The sequence below is a fragment of the Lepidochelys olivacea genome, assembly GCF_965140295.1.
Source record: "Lepidochelys olivacea isolate rLepOli2 genome assembly, chromosome: 15".
NCBI classification, from domain to species: domain Eukaryota; kingdom Metazoa; phylum Chordata; order Testudines; family Cheloniidae; genus Lepidochelys; species Lepidochelys olivacea.
Window position 1 is genome coordinate 25,426,579 of NC_140425.1, and position 18,840 is coordinate 25,445,418.

Genomic DNA, 18,840 nt, shown 5'->3' on the forward strand with positions numbered 1-18,840 from the left:
AATATTCCTGCTCTGAAATTTTGTGATCCATCATATTCATTTGCATATGTCACATTATGCTGTGGGACATAGTTTACTACATAAATGATGAAATATGATAAGTCAGTACAAGCAGGTGTGCTGCAAACAAAAAATCAATGTAATCATGAGGCTCAGAAAATTGCTTTTAATTTTATGTTTATATATATAATTCTGCTAAATTATTTGGGCAGGTTATTGATGTATTTTTGTCTTATACAACTGGTTTGAAATCCTTAATTTGTCTATGTGCAAGTGGAAATTTACCCACATTTTACTCTAAGTGAAACTTTGTGGGTCTAATATTACATGCAAAAATGTACCAGAAGTAGCAAGACGACAACCCAAATATTTATAATAAGCAAGTCCAATTACTTCCACATCAAGTTTGGGAAAAAGTGCTTTTTGATAAAAAGAAAGACAGAGATTGACAGATGTACGTATTCCGCAGAAAAAGAGGTACATGTAAGTACAGGGTGTTTCTCACACCCTTACATACCTAGCCCCCTAAACTTTAAAGGAATGATTTTCTATGCATCACATGAAGAATCAACTGACTGACCTGTATTAAGATCTATAGAGAGCATTGCTAAAAAGGTACCTCTAAATATCTACTTAAAGGTGTTCTTGGGAACTGATAATGGGATATGACACTTTTCATTTATCTAGGTCGCCAGTTCAAATCTAGCTTAGGCCTATGGTGGCCAAGAGTCATCACCATCTGAACAGTATTCAGTGCCCTATGTGAAATGAGTTATTGATCTTCTCCATCTCATAGAGGATATGTCCACATCATAAAACATACCACAACATTTAGCACTACACGGCTCCCTCGTTGGCAGTCTCTCTAGAGAAGGATTGCATGGGCCATGGAGACTCACAGCTAGAGGTGGTCTTTCCAGGTTAGGGTTTCGGCACATTCTCAGGGCATCATAGGATATTTCACACTGTCACTATTCTATCCTGTGCTCAGTGGAGAGAGGATTCCAGCCCCTTTAACAAGCATGAAAAAGACTATACATTTATAACTAACAATGAAATGCCACTTCTTGTGGTAGCAGCATAATGGGTACTTTATGCAGTGGGCTTAAAAGCAAAATTCACATAGGACCAAATTCTGACTGCTGCTAAGCTTGCAGAACATTCAAGCTCTTTGGGGCAGGGACTTGTCAATCTTTTATATATGTTTCCAAAGTGCCATGAACCCTAAAGCATTCTATAAATCATAAATGAGGCAAGGCAATGGGAGTTATGGGCTCTTAACACAGGGCCAGAATTTGCTCCATGGTTAAGGTAAATTACGAAGAAATATTAATATTATCAGTGAAATAGAGTTGTAGCGGCTTTTTATTCTTGACAGCATATTGCCGGCATCACCTCAAGAGATGAGCAGCTGCATCTGGGACCGAAAAGGCCTGATTTGAATATTTAATCATGAAAAATTAGATTGTTCCAACCATGCCTTCAGATACACTGACCCCATGCATAAGAGCCGCCCACAACATTAAAACAATGTATTTCACTAGAACTCTCTTCGGTTAGTTTTGGCCCGATTCCCAGTGCAAGTGATTAGTGTAAACCCACAGAAAAATTAACAGTGCAGGGATCCACAGAATTGAATGGTGTGTTAACTACAACCTCATCATGCTTGTGGTGGAATGAGTGTGCGCTCCATGGTTACTTGCTGTGATGGGAAATGAAACCGCCACTTTTCAGAGACCAATTTTGGCTGCTTGGGAAGCAACCACATGCTGAAGCAAACAGGCTGACAGCTCAAAACATGCAAAACAACCAAAGTAATCATGACTCAGGCCCCCAAAAATCATGAGTTATGCTTAGAAATCTAGAGATATTTTAAATGTCAGACCTTCCTTTGTTTGCCACTGTGTTTTTGAGCACCAGGACGTAGTCAAGACACATTCTCAAGATTTTTCCCTGAAACCAGGAGAGGTAGAATATTATATTGCTTTTAAAATGAAATATATAATCACTTGACTTCTGGAGTGAGGGCCGTAAGAAAAGTACCAGATATCACAACGCTCGTGATAAAGCAGCGAGACTTGGCAACCCTGCTTTACTTACTTTAAGTCAATCGCCATTAAAATCTTTCCATTCCTATTTATACATAAGTAACATTATCGTTGTGTTTGCAGTATTCCTTATAGTAAGCCGGTGATATTTACCCCTGTGCAGGGGAGCACCATAGAGTCTATGTGCTACAAATCCCACCTGAACCCTATTTTAAGGGTTTACGTGGTGGATAGCCCTTCCGCTGGACCTCTGCATAGCGGTGAATTTCATCCAATAGAAATAATATGATGTCTTGACCTGTAGTGCCACATTTTTACATTTTGCTTTCTTCTGGCATTGCACTAAATTACAATCTATAGGGCATGAGCTTGAAAACAGCCTCCATTTTGACAGGTGCAATTCTGAACCTGCCAGTGACTGCACCCCCAATTCACCCATCAGGCTCATTACAGGTACATCAGTGAATTTTGGGGTTGGGGGTCCAACAATTTGGGGCATGGACTGTCTTGATGTTCATGTCTTATACAGCGTCAAGCCCATTGCTAATGACCTATCAAAAAAAGAAATAAAAAATATTCCTATGGATGGAAGTTAAAGCCAGAAAAATTCAAATTAGAAATAAAGCTGTTATAAAACTACACAAGGATGAATAACCATGGGAGCAAACAACGGAAGTGGTGCAAGCTTTAGCCAAGTGTAAGTTATTGGGCTCAGTATAGAGGCAACTGAGTGAAATTCTGTGGCTGTGTACAGGATCCTAAAAGGAGGAGGCCAGAACCAAACTAACAAGCCTCCCTTCCCCATACATCTCCTTTAATAAGGCCCTCAAACTGACCACGGTCAGCAGAGTTCTTAGCTGTCTTATTGGTCTAGGGAGCAAGCAGACTTTCTCCCTTTCCTTACATGTCAAATCTGGGGTGTTGCCCCTAACTCACTTCATAAGGCCCTGACCTCACTGCCTTGAGTCACAGCAACCCATCGTATAGTCAGAAAAAGTCTCTAGGGCCCAGGTCAGACAAGCATATTGAACCTGTAGCAGCCAACGTGGTTCTGGTCCCCTCTGTCCTGCTCAGCTTTCTTTTCCTGTTTATATAGCCCAGCCCTGAGGAGGGGAAGGGTGCTCCTTGATTGCACCCAGACTGTCTTGGCTATAAACCCCAGATTATCCCTTAAAAAGGTGGTACACTCTGCCACAGACTTGGGTTATACAGGACTCAGACTAGCTGATCTAATGGTCTCTTCTGGCCTTAATCTATTAAATTAATAATAATATACACTTTCTAACTTTGCATGCAGCTATCATACACATTCTGCTAACATGTGAACACTGCCAGCACTCACTGGGGTCCAGCAGTCAATCTCTTACTCACCCAAGTAATCCCACAAAACCCAGTGGGGCTACTCATGCTGCAAAGAGCTTGTAGCATCAGGCCTACAGAAATAAATGTTCCCTGCTTGCAAAAGCTGCTCAGAGTCGACAGCCTAATTGGCAGCGTTAAAGAAAGTGTCCAAAACTAATTAAAAGGATCTTCCTGAATTAAGCCCTAAACCTGTCATATCCCAAAAGCGTGGCACGTTGCATGTTCCAGAAGGCATCTCCCACAGAATGGCTTAAGCAGCCTACACTTCTGCCAAGAATAGAAAAGAAGTGCATCAGACCTGATCAATTAAGTTCTGCTGTACCATATAAGTTTGAGAAGCACACTAAGAAAATAACAGTGCAGAAAATGAACGGGATGAATTATAGACATCAGCATTAACAGAGAGCAGAGTTTCTTTCTTTGGTTCAATAGGATATTTGGAGGAGAAAGCTTGTGCTGACAATGAAAAATGTAACAAGCCTGGCTACAGATACACTTGCAGTTACAGTTCATTTTATTATAGAGAGTTCCAAATGCAATTTATGAGTCATGTTTTGTAGGGAAATTCTATCTTGGCCTCAGACCTACCCTACCAATTCTGAGGCCGATATGAGTCTTCACATTTATTTATTTACTTGCTTTTTGAGACAGGTGGGAAGACTTCTGATGGAAACTCAGTCTTTCCTAATATTCTGTATTTAAGCAAGCACTGTTAGCAAAAAAAACAAAATTAAAAAAATCTCCATAACTTGTGTGCATTTCTCTGCTTTGTAAAAAAAAAAATATAAAAGTTAAATTAAAAATATCTTATGTACAGGACTAAAAGCGACCAGAATCTAATCAACCACTCACAGCAGGATTCCAAAAGTGCCACTTACAGTGTACTGCAGACTGACATATAATCATGGCTGAAACAGAATTACAGTTCACGTCACTACATAAGTTCTGTGGATCTCTGCTGGAGTTCAGAGGAGATGGGGAGGAAGTAGTCCAGCAGCCATTCCCTTCATCAAATAAATGAAATTTAAGAGACTAATCTACTGGCAAACTAAAAACCTTACAAATTCACTGAATTACAAGAGGCAAAAGCACAACGGTTCCTCCAAATTCTGCGATGGGTGATCAATTATGTTTTCCACTCGAACGGTTCACACAAATCTCTCTCCTGTCCACCCAGCTCTCCTGCTATTTATGACATTTATTGTTAATTTAAAAAGATCAAAGGAGAAAATGTTCTGTGAGGTTCAAAATATGGTGCACGTTGCCGCATTTTAAAACAGTCACATGAGGAATAAATATAATGATGCTGAGGCACCAAGTCAACAGAAAAGGAAGCCTGTAATTTTGGCTTCTGATAACATATTCATGTCTCGTTCTTCATCATAGTCTTTCTGTAAAGTGCATTTGTTCACCTGGCTTGGGGCAACAACATAATGTGAAACACAAAAAGTTTAGCTAATTGTGCACTGACATAACAAGGATGGGGAGCTGCAGTCCAGGGTTTGACCCGTTTTGTTCAGCTGCTCTAACAATGTAAAATGAAAGGGCGGAGTTATTGCAATCATGCAAGAGTGACCGCCTCTGTTTCACATTGCAAAAGAAATTATGCCACAATGGGAAAGGCTTTCATCGACCTTTGGCCATCAACAGTGAATAGCCTGTGGAATATCTGCTGCGTGGAACTGTTACAGACAAGAGGTAAGGTAAACACATCTACATTGACACTTATTGCAAAGGCCAAGGACCGATGTTACCCCTGATGAATGCACCACTTTATAAAGCTACAGACACAACAGATATATATCTTTGATAAGCTGGAAAACATACAGCAGTATGGACTTGAAAATCTCCCTTCTACAATGTTGTTAATTAATAGTGAAGATAGGTGTTCAAGTCAGCGTAGCAATGGGCACGGTATAAGAACCTAGCTAGATTAGATTCTCATAAGCTGCTTGAGGCAGAGACCATCAGTTATCATACACCAGCTCAGCGCCTCACTTAGGGCCAGATCTAAAGGCACACAAGTCAGTGAAAAGGCACCCACTGACTTCAGGGGGCTTTGGAAATCTAACCCCAGTTGTAGTTTGTGAACCCTTCTGAAGAATCCTGCCTGCAGAAATGCAGTCCCAGACCTGGCAGACACCTTTTGGTGCCACCACAATATAAAAGATGAACAAACAATTATGTTTGGTATGTGGCAGATATTAAAAGACTTTTCCAGTAAGTTTGATTTTAACAGAGACCCCCTTTCCTAGTGTACATTCCTGGAAATCCCAGGAAGAGTTTATTTAATTTTTTTTAAAAAAACTGGATTGCGTTAAACTTTGGATAGTAATTTATAGTAATTTTTTTTAATTCTTCATTTGCCTTTTGTTACAGTTACAATATATTTATAAGGAAGAAAAAAATAATGCATTGGCAGCAACTCTTTGTAAATTAATAAAGGCAACAGTCTCCAATAGTCAACAGTTACCACACAGCCAATTCCTTTCCTAAGTATAGAGAAACGTTGCTATATCCAATATAACTCTGTTGATAACTCCCTTCAAATGCTGACTTTTCTAATTGTATAAAAGCAGGCAGCAGCAGGTTACCAAAACACCAAAGGCCTGATTCTCTGCTGTGTTCAGTCCAGCTTTATGCTCGTGTCTATGAAAGCTTTTCATGTTGTAGCATCATTTCTTTTGCAATAACTCTGCCCTTTCACTGAATTTAATGGAGACCCACTCATATAAAATCGGTAAAAAGAAAAGGAGTACTTGTGGCACTTTAGAGACTAAATTGGTGTAATTCAATGGAAAATTCAGGCCTATAAGCTACAAAATGTCTCATCTTATGTGCTCAGTCCTTTAAAAGACCCTTGAAAATAACTTCTTGCTCCTACAGTATGTAGGTCAGCAGGGAGCGTATGTGTTGAGCGCTTGATAAATTGAGAAATAACAGTTTTCGTTAAAAAGTGATTCACAGCCAACATACACTAAATTCATCACTACCATTTTTATTTTTTTAAATGATTATCTCCCTTCCCATTAGAGCAAGGCTTAAGAGTGACAGATGATCCATCAGTTTATCTGCTGATTTTTAACTACAGCATTTTGCATTCATTATTCCCTACTTAAATCACTCTTCTAAAGAGAGGAATAACTTATTTCCTCCTCTTGACACTAAAGAAATTAAATGGTACAACATTAAGATGAGTGCTTATCTGACTAAATGAAACCCTGGTTATGTATCCATGAAATCAGCCTAGAAAAAAAACTACCTAAAAGAAGTTGAAAACTAGGTACCTTAAGACCAAACATCTTTACTCTCCATTCACTGTTAAGTTGGAGAATTTCTAGAGTTTAATGTGCAGACTGAAAACTTCTCTGGGCTGGGGCCATGTCTTTCTTTGCAGCTTGTACAGCACCAAGCACACACATAAACAAAATAGCCAGTTACCTGAGGAGCTAAAATGTGTCAAACTCAAGCAACTCAGCAACCGATTCAAGACTCGTTCATGTTCGGCTCGTGATGTTGCTGACATTTGTTGAGTGGTTTTTGGTTTTGACATTGGGGATTTTCGATGTTAAACTCTGCAGTTTCATAGCTTCAGGAGCACAGCCGACTTGCTATCGGGTTATGTCTCTACTGAAGGTGGAGGTGCCATTTTCCAGCTCAGGTAGACATACTTACGCTAGATCTGATCACGGTAGCATGCTAAAATTAGAAGTGTAGTAGCAATGGCATGCATGGCAGGAGGTGCTAGACGCCCCAAGTATGTACCTAGGGTATCAGATGGCATTGTACTGGGGGCAACTAACCCCTCCCACTGCTCACGCTGTCATGGCTACACGTCTATTTTTGGTGCGCTAGCACTAACCAAGCTGGGGCAGGTCTGTCTATCTGAACTGGAAGCTACACCCTGAGCTCCAGTGTACGGATACCCTTAGAAAAACTACAGCATACTGACTGTGCCTAACCAGTTCTACTCCATTGAACAGAGTGGGAGGGACACAGGGCCGTTACTGGCCCCAAGCCCTTTGGATAAATTAACATATATAACAATAGGAGCCATGAGTAATCAACCCAAGGAATAAATCCAGGCTTGGGTTTGTGACCGGACCATGCACCGGTGCCGGAGGGGCTTAGGGGAAGGATTCTTGCACCGCCTCTCCATGCTTTTATACAGCTGCACAGCACTATTCACAATCTAGAGATTACAAATGAGAAAACAGGAATTTCAGTACAGGATTTTTAGACAACACACAAAAGAGAGACCCCTAACAACAAAGCTGTCTTCTAAGAGGACTTTACTTCGTAAAATTCTGGGACTACATTTGTTACAAAAACTTTTGGGCCCAACAGGCCCCAAAACTTTCAAGTGAATGGAGACTTGCTTATTTAAACACACAAAAGAGGCATATCCAAGAGTTAAGCCATTTGCAGTCACTCTTAAGGTAAGCTTGCTTGTTGCCTTAAGGACTGTAATCTTTCAAAGTGAGCTCCGCAACAGGTATCATGGGAAAACCTACCCAGACCAAACTGTACAGAAAGAACGAACTGAATGTTAGCCTTTAAGTCCCTGTGTTCAAGTGCCCACAGGTCACATGTTCAAGAAATGTACCTGGTGGCCTACATTTTTAGCTAGACATTACAGAGTGAAGTTCTTTAGCAGGCACAATTTGTTCCCATAACTCTTCACTCCTTATGAGCCAAATCCCGCAACTCTTACAACAAGCTGTACTCATGCAAACAGCTCCAGGGACGCCCATGGGACCACTCCCATAAATAAGCGTTGATGGAGTGTGGAATTGTCCCTGTAATGAACTGCTGCTGCCAATCACACTGCTTGCACCTCTATCTCCCTTGCACCAGCAGAAAGGACGCTAATCTGGTGCACTCTGATCCTGCTCCACCAAAGTCACTGAGAACTTTATCACTGACTTCCATTTTTATTATTATTATTTATTATTTGTCTTCCAGTAGCTCCTAGGAGTCCTAGTCATGGTCCAGGACCCCACTGCGCCGGGTACTGTACAAACAGAACAAAAAGACAGCCCGTGCCCCACAGTTTACAGAATTAGCATTAGATTTGCCCTTAGTCTTATTCCAACAAAATATCTTCTCAAAACAACACCAAGTGTTTACACACGCACACACACAGACCTTCCTAACAGCTCATTTCAATTTGATTTTTATTTTATACTCATTATATCACTGGCTTCTCAATCAAACCCTTTAAGCTGGGGAGGAGGGGGAATTCTAACACAAGCAAAAATTAATTTGTGTAAAGTTAATGCTAAGTTAGTTTATAATGTATCTGGCACTGAGGAGTCAAATAAATCAAAAAGTAAAAAACATAATGCTTTCCAGTCTATCGCACCTCCAGACAATAAAATGGGCTTAAATTTTGACTAAACGCCGAGTAAACTAGTTGTTGGCTTTTATACTTTAATGCACTGATTGTTAAGTAAGCAAGTCAATTTTTCATCTGTAATGGAATTCAAATGTGTGCTGGACCTTCCAATTGGCTGACTTACAAATAGTAAATCAGTAAGATGGGCCTCAGAGGTTCCTAAAACACAGGCCTCCCAATTTCAGTTTGTGTTCAATTACTCCTCTCATAATATAAGAAAAAACAGTTCTGGCCTCTGTATCCTTCAATCCCTTTGTATGTGATTGCCAGAAATAAATAAATAATTTGTCTGCAAAAATGTTCAATTTACTCATAAGCTTTCAGCATTGTTCAAGAGGTTAATTTCTGACTTCTCCAGTATTTTCAAGTGTAACAAACTAAATCCATCTAGTTATCCCTAACATGGCTTACGGTCACCATTTATATTTTCAGCATGGTGCTGCTTTTACTAGGATTAACAAAGCTAACTCTGAGTACCTCCTTATCATTACAACCGACGTAAATGGGACTTGAGCAGATGCTTACAACTAAACATGTGCGTAAGTGACGTCCTAACTAAGGAAGCTATTCTGAATGAAGGTCTAAGTGGCCCCAAAACCGAAGGGACAGGGCTACAGCGTTTCAACTGTGACTATATTAGTATGTAGGATATTCCGAGTAGAGTCGTTGCCCTTCCCCTGGTGAAGTGAGGTAGTGGTGATAGCACGTGGGACCACAGGACCTGTGCAAATCCTTTAATCTGCACCCGGCCTTCCCCCACCTCAGTGTCATCTGATTCACAAGGCACACAGAAGCCCACTGCACAAACACTCCATTTCAGCCCACACACAGCCATAAAATAAACCAGAGCTACTGTTTGCCTTCACGAGGCTTGCAGAACTGTCTGAGCAGACATTTTTCCTGTAGCTTGAGACTCTCTTTTTAAATTGAGTCATCTTTCTATGCGAAACAAACATGTTTTTCCAGCTGAAGAAAAGCCAGAGCTTCTCTGACAGGGATAGAAAAGCTTCTGCACAAAGCTGGTGAGCACAGATGGTTGCTTTACATACATTGGGCCAAATTCAGGGGTCACTTGTAAATTGATGCAAGCTGAGCTTACCCTCTCTACAGAAGTGAGCCCTCTCTATTTTCCCACTAGAACTGTTCTCTTCAGTCCTTTCTTTACAGTCCCTCTCTATGTAGTTTTCATTCCGCTCTATTTTTCACCCTATATTTCCACAGATGTTTTTCTTCTTTGTCCCATCTGCTCATTTTTTCGCACTCTCTCCTTACTAATAGCTCAACCTAATGGCTTCTAAGCCGGACTCCAGCCCACAGCATGTGCATGGGCTTGAAATAAGACACAACAAGTTTTGCCTTTCTCTCTAGGAGTTACTGCTGCTTTGTGTAGAAGCAACAGGTGAAACTGAGCTTCCATCAGCCAGGTGTAGTTCTTATATGCTTGAGGCCTAGCAAGCTTCTTTTGCAGTAAACCGTGTCCCTAGAGTGCTATGGAGCATGTCCCAGAGCCTTATGTGGGTGTAGTTAACAGCACACTCCTGTGTGCGCCATGGCAAGATGCTGCTCCTCATTTAGGTAATCATTTGTATGACAACCCGCAACCAACCCGCATTCAAGATCAGTCTTGTGCTGTACAAACATATGGTAAAAGATAGCAAGGTCCCAAATAGCCTACAATCTTAGGCCCTGATTCAGGAAAGCATGTGAGCATCTGCTTAAGTCCATCCCTATTCAAGACAGCACTTAATTTTGTGTGTGAAGTTAAGTACATGTTTAATTTTCATTCACATTCACTCCAGTGTGACTTTCCTAAGATGACTGCAAAGGACATTGTTGGGGCTCAACACCTGAGTGCCAGGCCATCTGATCTCTGTCTGAACTGCCAACCCTGCAACAAGGGACCTTTGGGGCCTGAAAGCTTGTGTATTTCAAATTATATGTAAGTCTAGTAAGTAGCAGCACAGTACCTACCTTGCCTGCTATTTCCTGAGTATGAACACAGCTCCAAACACTGGAGTCAGCAAAAAGATTAAGTGAAACAACAGCAGCACCACAAACATGCCAATTTCCCCATTTACATTAACTGCCTGTTAGCGTCAATATCTAGATGTCACACACACAAACACACACACACACACGACTTTAACAAGCGCTGATAACCCAGCCACCTGATTTGTCATTGATGTTCAATGACAGGTCAGATGACTGGGTGAGGTTCCATTTTTAATTGATGAACAAGGTATGTGAAAAACCAAGGCCTGCATCTGTTCTCCCACAGGCCAGGTTGCTGATGGACTTACTGCAGCGTGAGGGCAGAATTCAGGCAGAATCAAGCCCAGTTGGCTGGGTGGCTAACAGTGCTACAGCAGAAAGACGTGTGTGGTCCAACGAGGTTCAGGAACACTGTCACGGGGCTACAGTGTGCAGTCATAATCCTGTCACTGAGAGCGTGCCACATACCGGCCAATACATAGCACAGGACCGGCACTGGCCTCAAAGCAGAACCCTTCCCTACCATTCCAGCTACAGGGTGAGCATTTGTTTATTACTTCTGATATTGAGTGGGATTGGCAACATCTAGTGGGAAAAATAATGTTGCCCAGAATAAAGTGGATAGGGATCATCACAGCCCTTTTCACAAAGATGAGTGTAGCAAAAGAGAGCCCAGACTCTGAATTTTGAGGCAGGGACCACCAGGAAAAAGAAAAGAAAAAACAATATTTTTGTTCAGTAGTTTGTGCCAGCTCAAATAATATGTACATACATTTATATGCAACGAATATGCACACATTGTATGAATGTGTATATGTATATATTGTGTATACAATATCTATACAATATATTATATATATATATAATATATATATATATATATATATACACAATGTATATATTGTATATATTGTATGAATGTGCACATGTATATATAAAACACAAAAACAGGCAGTCACACTTAAAATGTTCCTTCTTTTGCGTGATATTACTAGTTCTAGTGACACTCCCAAGTACAGAAAAACCTCTTCAGAATAGAAGACTCCATTTGCACACACAGTCATGCCACTTCTATTCTTTGGTTTAAAGATACATATTATCACAACTGATTTGCTGTGTGTGGCTATCAAGGTATCTTGAGTTAAATGGAAAATGTTTTCAAGAGGGGTAGAATATATTTTTTCTCCCATGCGAAATATGGAAAGGTAACTACTAACTCTAACTTTTATCCAAGTTTAAAGACCAATTTCTTCAAATTATGTGCAGTCGGGCTAGCCTCTATCAGGTGAAAAAAAACTTTCAAGTGACAGAATAAATATTCCTTGACGAAAATTAAAAGATATCGCTATAGATTTCTTCCCACCTCCTCCCCACTATCCCCCTGCTTTTCTGTAGTCTGACTTACTTTAGCGTAAGTTTGATTTATACAGTGGTAGATAACCTAATAGACAGAAGCAGTATTACAGACCTCGAGAGGAAATAATCCCCTAAGTGAAAATAATTTGTTTGGTCTCAATAATACTATTGAGGGAAGGATCAATTCAATTAATGTTGCTAGTTAGCATAAATATAACCATTCTGATTAAAGTGCTAGTTCGTCATAGACTTAGAGGCACATCGCACACTCCTCCCTCAGGCAATTGTGCCAAAGAATTCAATGGCAAAGTTTTTCTGAGTGAAGAAGTTGACCCATACTAAATATACACCTTCAAAAAGCAGAGGGCCCACGTGCCAGTCTACACATCTCATTTGGGATGCTTAGTCACCACCAAACCATAGATTCAAATCCCGGGAGGGTTAACTGATCCCCTCCACGTTCCAGGGAAGAGAAATTGAGCACCATGAAAAAATATCCTGTACTGGGAAGTGTTTCAGATGAGACCTTCAAAAACCAATGTCCTGTTCTATGGTGACTTTAAATAACCCAATACTACAAGATGCTGAGTGCTCATTTCTCAGTGACTTCAGTGGGAGGGATGGTGCTCAGCACCTTGCAGAATTAGGCCGCAAGTTCCCACAGCACATTCCCAAAAGTAGGTATTTGCCCAGATGTCTTTCACCTTTTGCTTCCCGACCCTACTATGTCCCAGGCTGCTATGCAATAGCTACATGCCAACCAGAGGTAGCTACATTCCAGTGGTGCTTTCAGATTCTTTGCGAAGAAAGGAGCTATGGAGTTGTAAGACCCAATCCTGCTCCTGCTGAATTCAAAGGAAAAAGTCCATTGTCTTCAGTGGGCACAGGATCAGCTCTCACGACATTATTAAGCACTAGTGTGACTGGCAGTCTCCTAGTTACTGGCATTCGACCTATTTTCTTGCTACTGCTTTATGTATTAAGCCACATGTTCCTAGACGACAAGGGACCCAATCCTGAAAACAAGGTAAGGACTGTAAATGGGATGCTGAGGACTCAATTCCCAATGCAGTCACCAGGAGATAAGAGTGCACAAAACCTCACAAGCAGCACTCAGCCCTTCACAGGATCAGGCCCACAAAATGATAATTTTTCCCCATGAAAAGGGAGACTCTGGCTCCATGTGTATGTGCTTGGAGTAGAAACTGCATCCTCATGAATGACAGCAAGATTTTTATTTGCCTAATAGATTAAAAAAAATTAGAACGTTCTATCAGGTTTTACTACATTCAGCACCAGAGTCTGTTTTGTCAAGCAGCTGCTGAGTTCAAAGATCTGTCCAAGATATAATCTTTTCATGTCTTCCTTCCTAGTTTTTCCTTTTCTGGTTTCCTTTGCTTTGACCTCTCAGTAGCTGGTTGAAATGTAAACAGTTGCCACTTGGAAGTGACAAGGCATGCTTATTAAATAACTCCTGAATAGTGTAGGCGTGCTCACATGTATTCACAATAAGGGCAAAGCTCATCTGTGCAGGAAACAGTTTTCTCAGGGGCTGGTGCCAGACTCCACAGGAACTAAAGATCATCAGAGACTTCATCACCTTCTGCTTCAAGCGCCCAGCACACTTCTGCAACCTTGCCTTCACCGATATTAACACAGAGTGGCATAGGCATTTTAAAAAAAAAACCCACAACACTATCAAAACAAAATACTACCACACAGTTCTGCCCCTGCGGAGAGGACGAGAGAGAGCACAAATGACAGATGCTAGTCATGTTTCTTAATGCACTGTTGGAAGGTGCTCAGACACTACAGTGGTGAGGGTGGTATAAGAACCTATATAGTGTGTCTGGGAATATATACAAATAAATACAATAATTGCTCCCTTTTATGCTCTTTGTTAAAGCGTGTTATCGAAAGAGATTTGAAATACAAGCTTATGGGATGTGTTGGAGTTCTAAGGAGGTGAATTTATGAATGTGTTCCTAACAAAACACACTCCGGAAAGCTTTAATCTATGAATGGTGACAACTCTAGACAAAATGGATTTTTAATAGAATATAATGTAAACCGCCTGAGCCATTGTGATAAGGATTTTTTTTTTTTTTTGGTAAGTGTTGTAGAGACAAGGCATGATGCACTTGGCATGAAAGGAGGAAAGGTCTTAATTTAAAATATTTTAACAAACACTCAATTTGCATTCACAAATGTGAAAAAGGGAGATGAAAAACTCATGATAAAGGATAATACCGCAGAGAGAAGGAGGAGAAAGATTAGAAAAGTAAGCAAATTTGAAAGGGCTCTGAAAGATAATGCCAGCTAAAAGGAATAGAAACTGGATTATGAATGTCTTGCAGTCTAAAGCCACTGTTCTTCTTGTAGTCAAAGTCTGACTCCAAGGTCCTTCATGACTCTTATCAGAGCTAAGCATTGGGGAAAGCAATAGCAGCTGATGCCTAAGTAGTGGAAAACAGACCTCAGTAAGGTAAGGGCATCCAAAAGTAGTCAGGGAAATTTCAACAGAATGCCCGCTTCTGCAACTCTCTCTTATATATGAGTAGCTCTTACTCATCCAAATAGTTCCATTGAAGTCCACTGGAGTGAGGGTTGCAGGATTTTTCCCTTTAATTGTAAAGCAAAAGTATATGCTGCAAATATTAGCAAACAGAAGAAGTTCCTCCTCCAGGATGACATGCTTCCACTAAAATTATTAGGCTCAATTCACTGGGTTACTCCAGCTTTACACTGGTTTCACTCCAAGGAAATCAGTGGTATAACATTGAGCTCACTGACTTCTGTGGGAACTGGCTGAGTCCCTCAAGGAAAAAATTATTTATCAATATTTACAGTCTGTCCTTTTGCTATACAATTAAGGAGCATGATCTTGCAACATCTTCCTCAGGTAAAACTCCACTTGACTTGAATGAAGCTACTTGAAGTTACTAACAGAAGCAAGGGATGCAGAATCAGTCCCAATGGCAATTTTGCCATATTGATTGAAATAGGAGCAGGATTTGGGCCCCCAATGATTTAAATGAACCAACAAACAAAGTGGCAGAATCTGTATATGAACTATACACATTGTTCAAAAGAAAGAGTGTCAAGGCCAAAAAAAAAAAGAAAATTAAAATAAAGATCAAAGTTAAATATTTACTCTAAGCGCTACAATATTTGCAAATCTGGAACCGATCTTTCAGCAGTTTCTATTTGCATACTTTAATTAATCCAGAAATATTAAAACTAATCTCACAAAGGAAAGGGTCAAAGTATTAATTAACTTGAGATTTGTTGCTTTTGTATAATTTAACAGTTCAACACAAAGTAAAAAACAGTGTTAATAAAAACTAAGTTACTGTGACAGGTATAATTTCATGGATTAGTGAAACATGTACAAGGCAAAAACTTTCAGTGTTCTCCACAGTTTTTGCTTTACTAAAACAAAAATTAGTAACTTCAGTTCAATTAAATAGATTCTTCTGCAGGAAAGAATAATATTAAGATTTCCTTAAACCTCAGCATTTCCCTTTTAATATGATGGGGGTTTGTTGCTCTAAATGGAACATAGATCACAGCTATTGTAATGGAAAATCTAAACTTGAGGTCAATATTGAGCAAGCCTCTTGACTGGCAATCTGGGTTCATTCAGAGAAACCTTGACTAAATTTAATCATTGGAGTTTTCATAGCCCAAGTCTGCATGTGGCAACCGTAACTCCAGTATAACAGTGGTGGTTCTCCTCCCAGTCAAACACCCTGCACTGGCAGACAGTCCTCCCAAAGCTTTTAAAGCTTTAGCCACAGAAGACACAAGGAGTCTTATTGAAAAAGAACTGAATCAGAAACAAATTATGCAGTGCCCATCCCATGTGTTAGAAATAGGTGAGCTATAAGAATAGCAATGATAATTGTTATGATGAAAATGAACAGCAGCAAATTACAAAAAAAAGCTAGAATTTCCCTTCAACCTCCAATATGGGACCCAGATAAATCAGACCCCAAAATTTGGGTTTGCCACTTTGGGGCGGGAGGGGGGAAGAAGTGAGTGGAGAAGGCTAAAAATAGGGGAGAAGAAGTTAAAGAAACCCAGTATGGATAGAAATATTCCACTGAAATTTTGCACTAGAAATCTCATTGACAACTTTTTATTTAAATAGGTCCCTGCGGTGTTTGTTCCTCAAATATAGCATGAGAAATGGAATGTGAAACTGGTGAGAAATTGAATCTGAAATCCAAACATTCAATAATAATTTCCCTGGGTCTGAACAGACACTATCATCTGTTTTTCTTCCTTAAAAGGATCTTCAGAGAAGGACAGATGCAGAAGGAGGATTCTCGAATTTAAAGTCTGACACAGTTTTGTGACTAGCTACAATACAATTTTGGGCTAAACATATGCTTTGTGTACTCTAAATATAGTGTAGTTGCAAGAGCAATTGCTTGTATTATAAAATACATAATTTTGAGTCACAATTTAAATTTCCATTACTTTTGATATCTTTGGATATAGTTTGTTAGAGCATCATCATCATAAATATATATGGCATTCATGAGAAGTCTGAGACAACCATAGGTATGCTGCGGTGGTAATGAATGATACTTGGTAGCTATTAGTTTTATAGCTTTTCAAATAAAAGTGAGAGCGCTGTCCTATATGCCGTTAAATTATTTGTAGTATTTCTCCCATTTTAATCCACTTCTTGCTGTTGGCTCTTTTGCAGCAGGCATTTATTCCTACCATCCCCCCTAGGTGACAGACAATAGGAGAGAGGTAATTTCTGCTGTATCGAGTATAATTAGGTTATTCACTTATGAAGCACTGGGAAAAAAAACCCCTAAAGCTTTCGTAAGATAACATGGAATCATGTTATAATTTGGCAAGGCTTTTGAATTTAGGAGGGTGGCGAAAGGACAGCAGTGCTTTCAAAAGCAGCATCGTTTATAAAAGGGACTATTATTTTCTTGCTAGACATCACCTCTATGGTGAGGCATCAAATAGCTTGGATCTCTTACCTGCTCTCTATATTTGGATCATTGCGCACACAAACAACAGAGGCAGTGGTCTGCATCCCTCCATTGTCTACTTCCTCTTGAATTCCCCACTGGTCTGCATCACTGACTCTGATGGCCATTATCTTCACACCTGGTGCTGCCTTAATTCTGTTGGGGAACAACAGAGATGGTTTTAGTTAGAAACACATGAAAATAAACCCGGCGAGGTAAACAGGGGAAATAAAAGAGGAAATGTTCCCCTTTGCATCCATAATAGACTGGTCCACGGGAACTGTAAGTCACTCTGCCTTAAAACAATAGAAGTGATCCGATTCTTTGACACAAGTATGAGTTTCATTGTGCGCAAAGCCAGTTAATTTTCAGCTTGAACAATGTGGAAAGAATCAGAGCACTTTTTGCCTCAGTGGCACCAGTTGGACATAAATGAAACAGATGTGACTAAGCATACATTGATTTAATTTGTTGTGTTTATATCTTAGTTTAACAGTGAGAACCATAGTGATGTGGAATAAACAGATCCTAATGTTTGTCAAGCTCTCGGAATGAGCTGCTTATACGTATAAGGGAGACCTACCACAAGGAACATGCTCAAGTGGTCAAAGAGCACCACATCAGGGAGAGGGGGAGACATGTCTTATTGCCTTGTCACGGTGAGTGGATTGCAGAATGAAAACAATGACAGAGTTGCATTTAGCTTGAGCAATCCTAGTGGATTATATGACGACAAAAAGCATTGCCCCGTTCCATTTGCTGAAGAAATAAGCTAAACGGAAAAATCTTTTTTTTTCTTCAGCACGTGCAGAGGACAATGACTCTAAAGTCAGTCCAGTGACTTTTTTTTTTTTGCCTTTTTGCGTGATTGCCAAAAAAGAAAAAAAGGAATTTGTGCTGTTGTTCCATGCTACAAAGGGGATGCCAAAGAACGGAAAATAAACTCCGTTGGAACAGCAGGGACTTCATTTGTACTGTTCAAGTTCTGCAAAACAATCCAGGGATTTCCATGGGAGCACTGAAAACGTGCTTGGAGTATACTTCGGCTGAAAGCACTGCTACCAGACTTAATGAATGATAAGTAATGCCAAAAGGGACCTCTAAGTCTTATGGTGGGATGAAACAGCACGGCTGAGGCTTGAAATGTTACTTAACAGTGAACTGTGATGGGTTTATCCGACCCTGTTCCACCCCCCACCCCGATGTCTGTCCATGCTAGCACCACACTGAAAGCTATTTACGAATCTCCTTTAAGTGCTTGAAGAGTTCGTGATTTTGGATCGAAGGGTCTTCAAGATCCAGTGGAAGCCGCTACCCTTGAGATCGTTTTAACTCATTCTGCTTTTATCTTTTCCCTTGCAAGCCTTCACCAATGTGACAGGCCAAATCCGTGCCCGATACAACTCCTCTGGGGGCAAAGGAATTCCAACGGAGAACGCATCTGGCCAGATTTGTTTCCCTCGTGCTTCTCCAGATCTCTGAGCAGCTTCTCACCAAGCCAAAATGCCCTTTTCTTTTTCCCCTTTTCCGAGGCATTTTCATTTACTTTGCATTAGTTATACTGAGCCAAATCCTCCTCTCGCTTATCGCACAGTGACTCCATTGACTTCCTGAGTTACACTAATGGAAATGAGAAGAGAATCAGGTCCTTGTCTGATTACTGAGACTGTAGGGGACAAGGACG

At 40.3% G+C, this 18,840-nt stretch overlaps 1 protein-coding gene across 1 annotated transcript in view; it reads right to left on the reverse strand.

The window, feature by feature from the left end:
- Positions 1-18,840, reverse strand: part of TMEM132B (transmembrane protein 132B) — a 360,998-nt gene that overhangs the window by 176,388 nt on the left and 165,770 nt on the right. Inside the window, exon 3 of the mRNA XM_084648700.1 lies at positions 17,166-17,312. Coding sequence (XP_084504826.1) covers positions 17,166-17,312 — 147 coding nt within the window. The remainder of the gene's footprint in view (positions 1-17,165; positions 17,313-18,840) is intronic.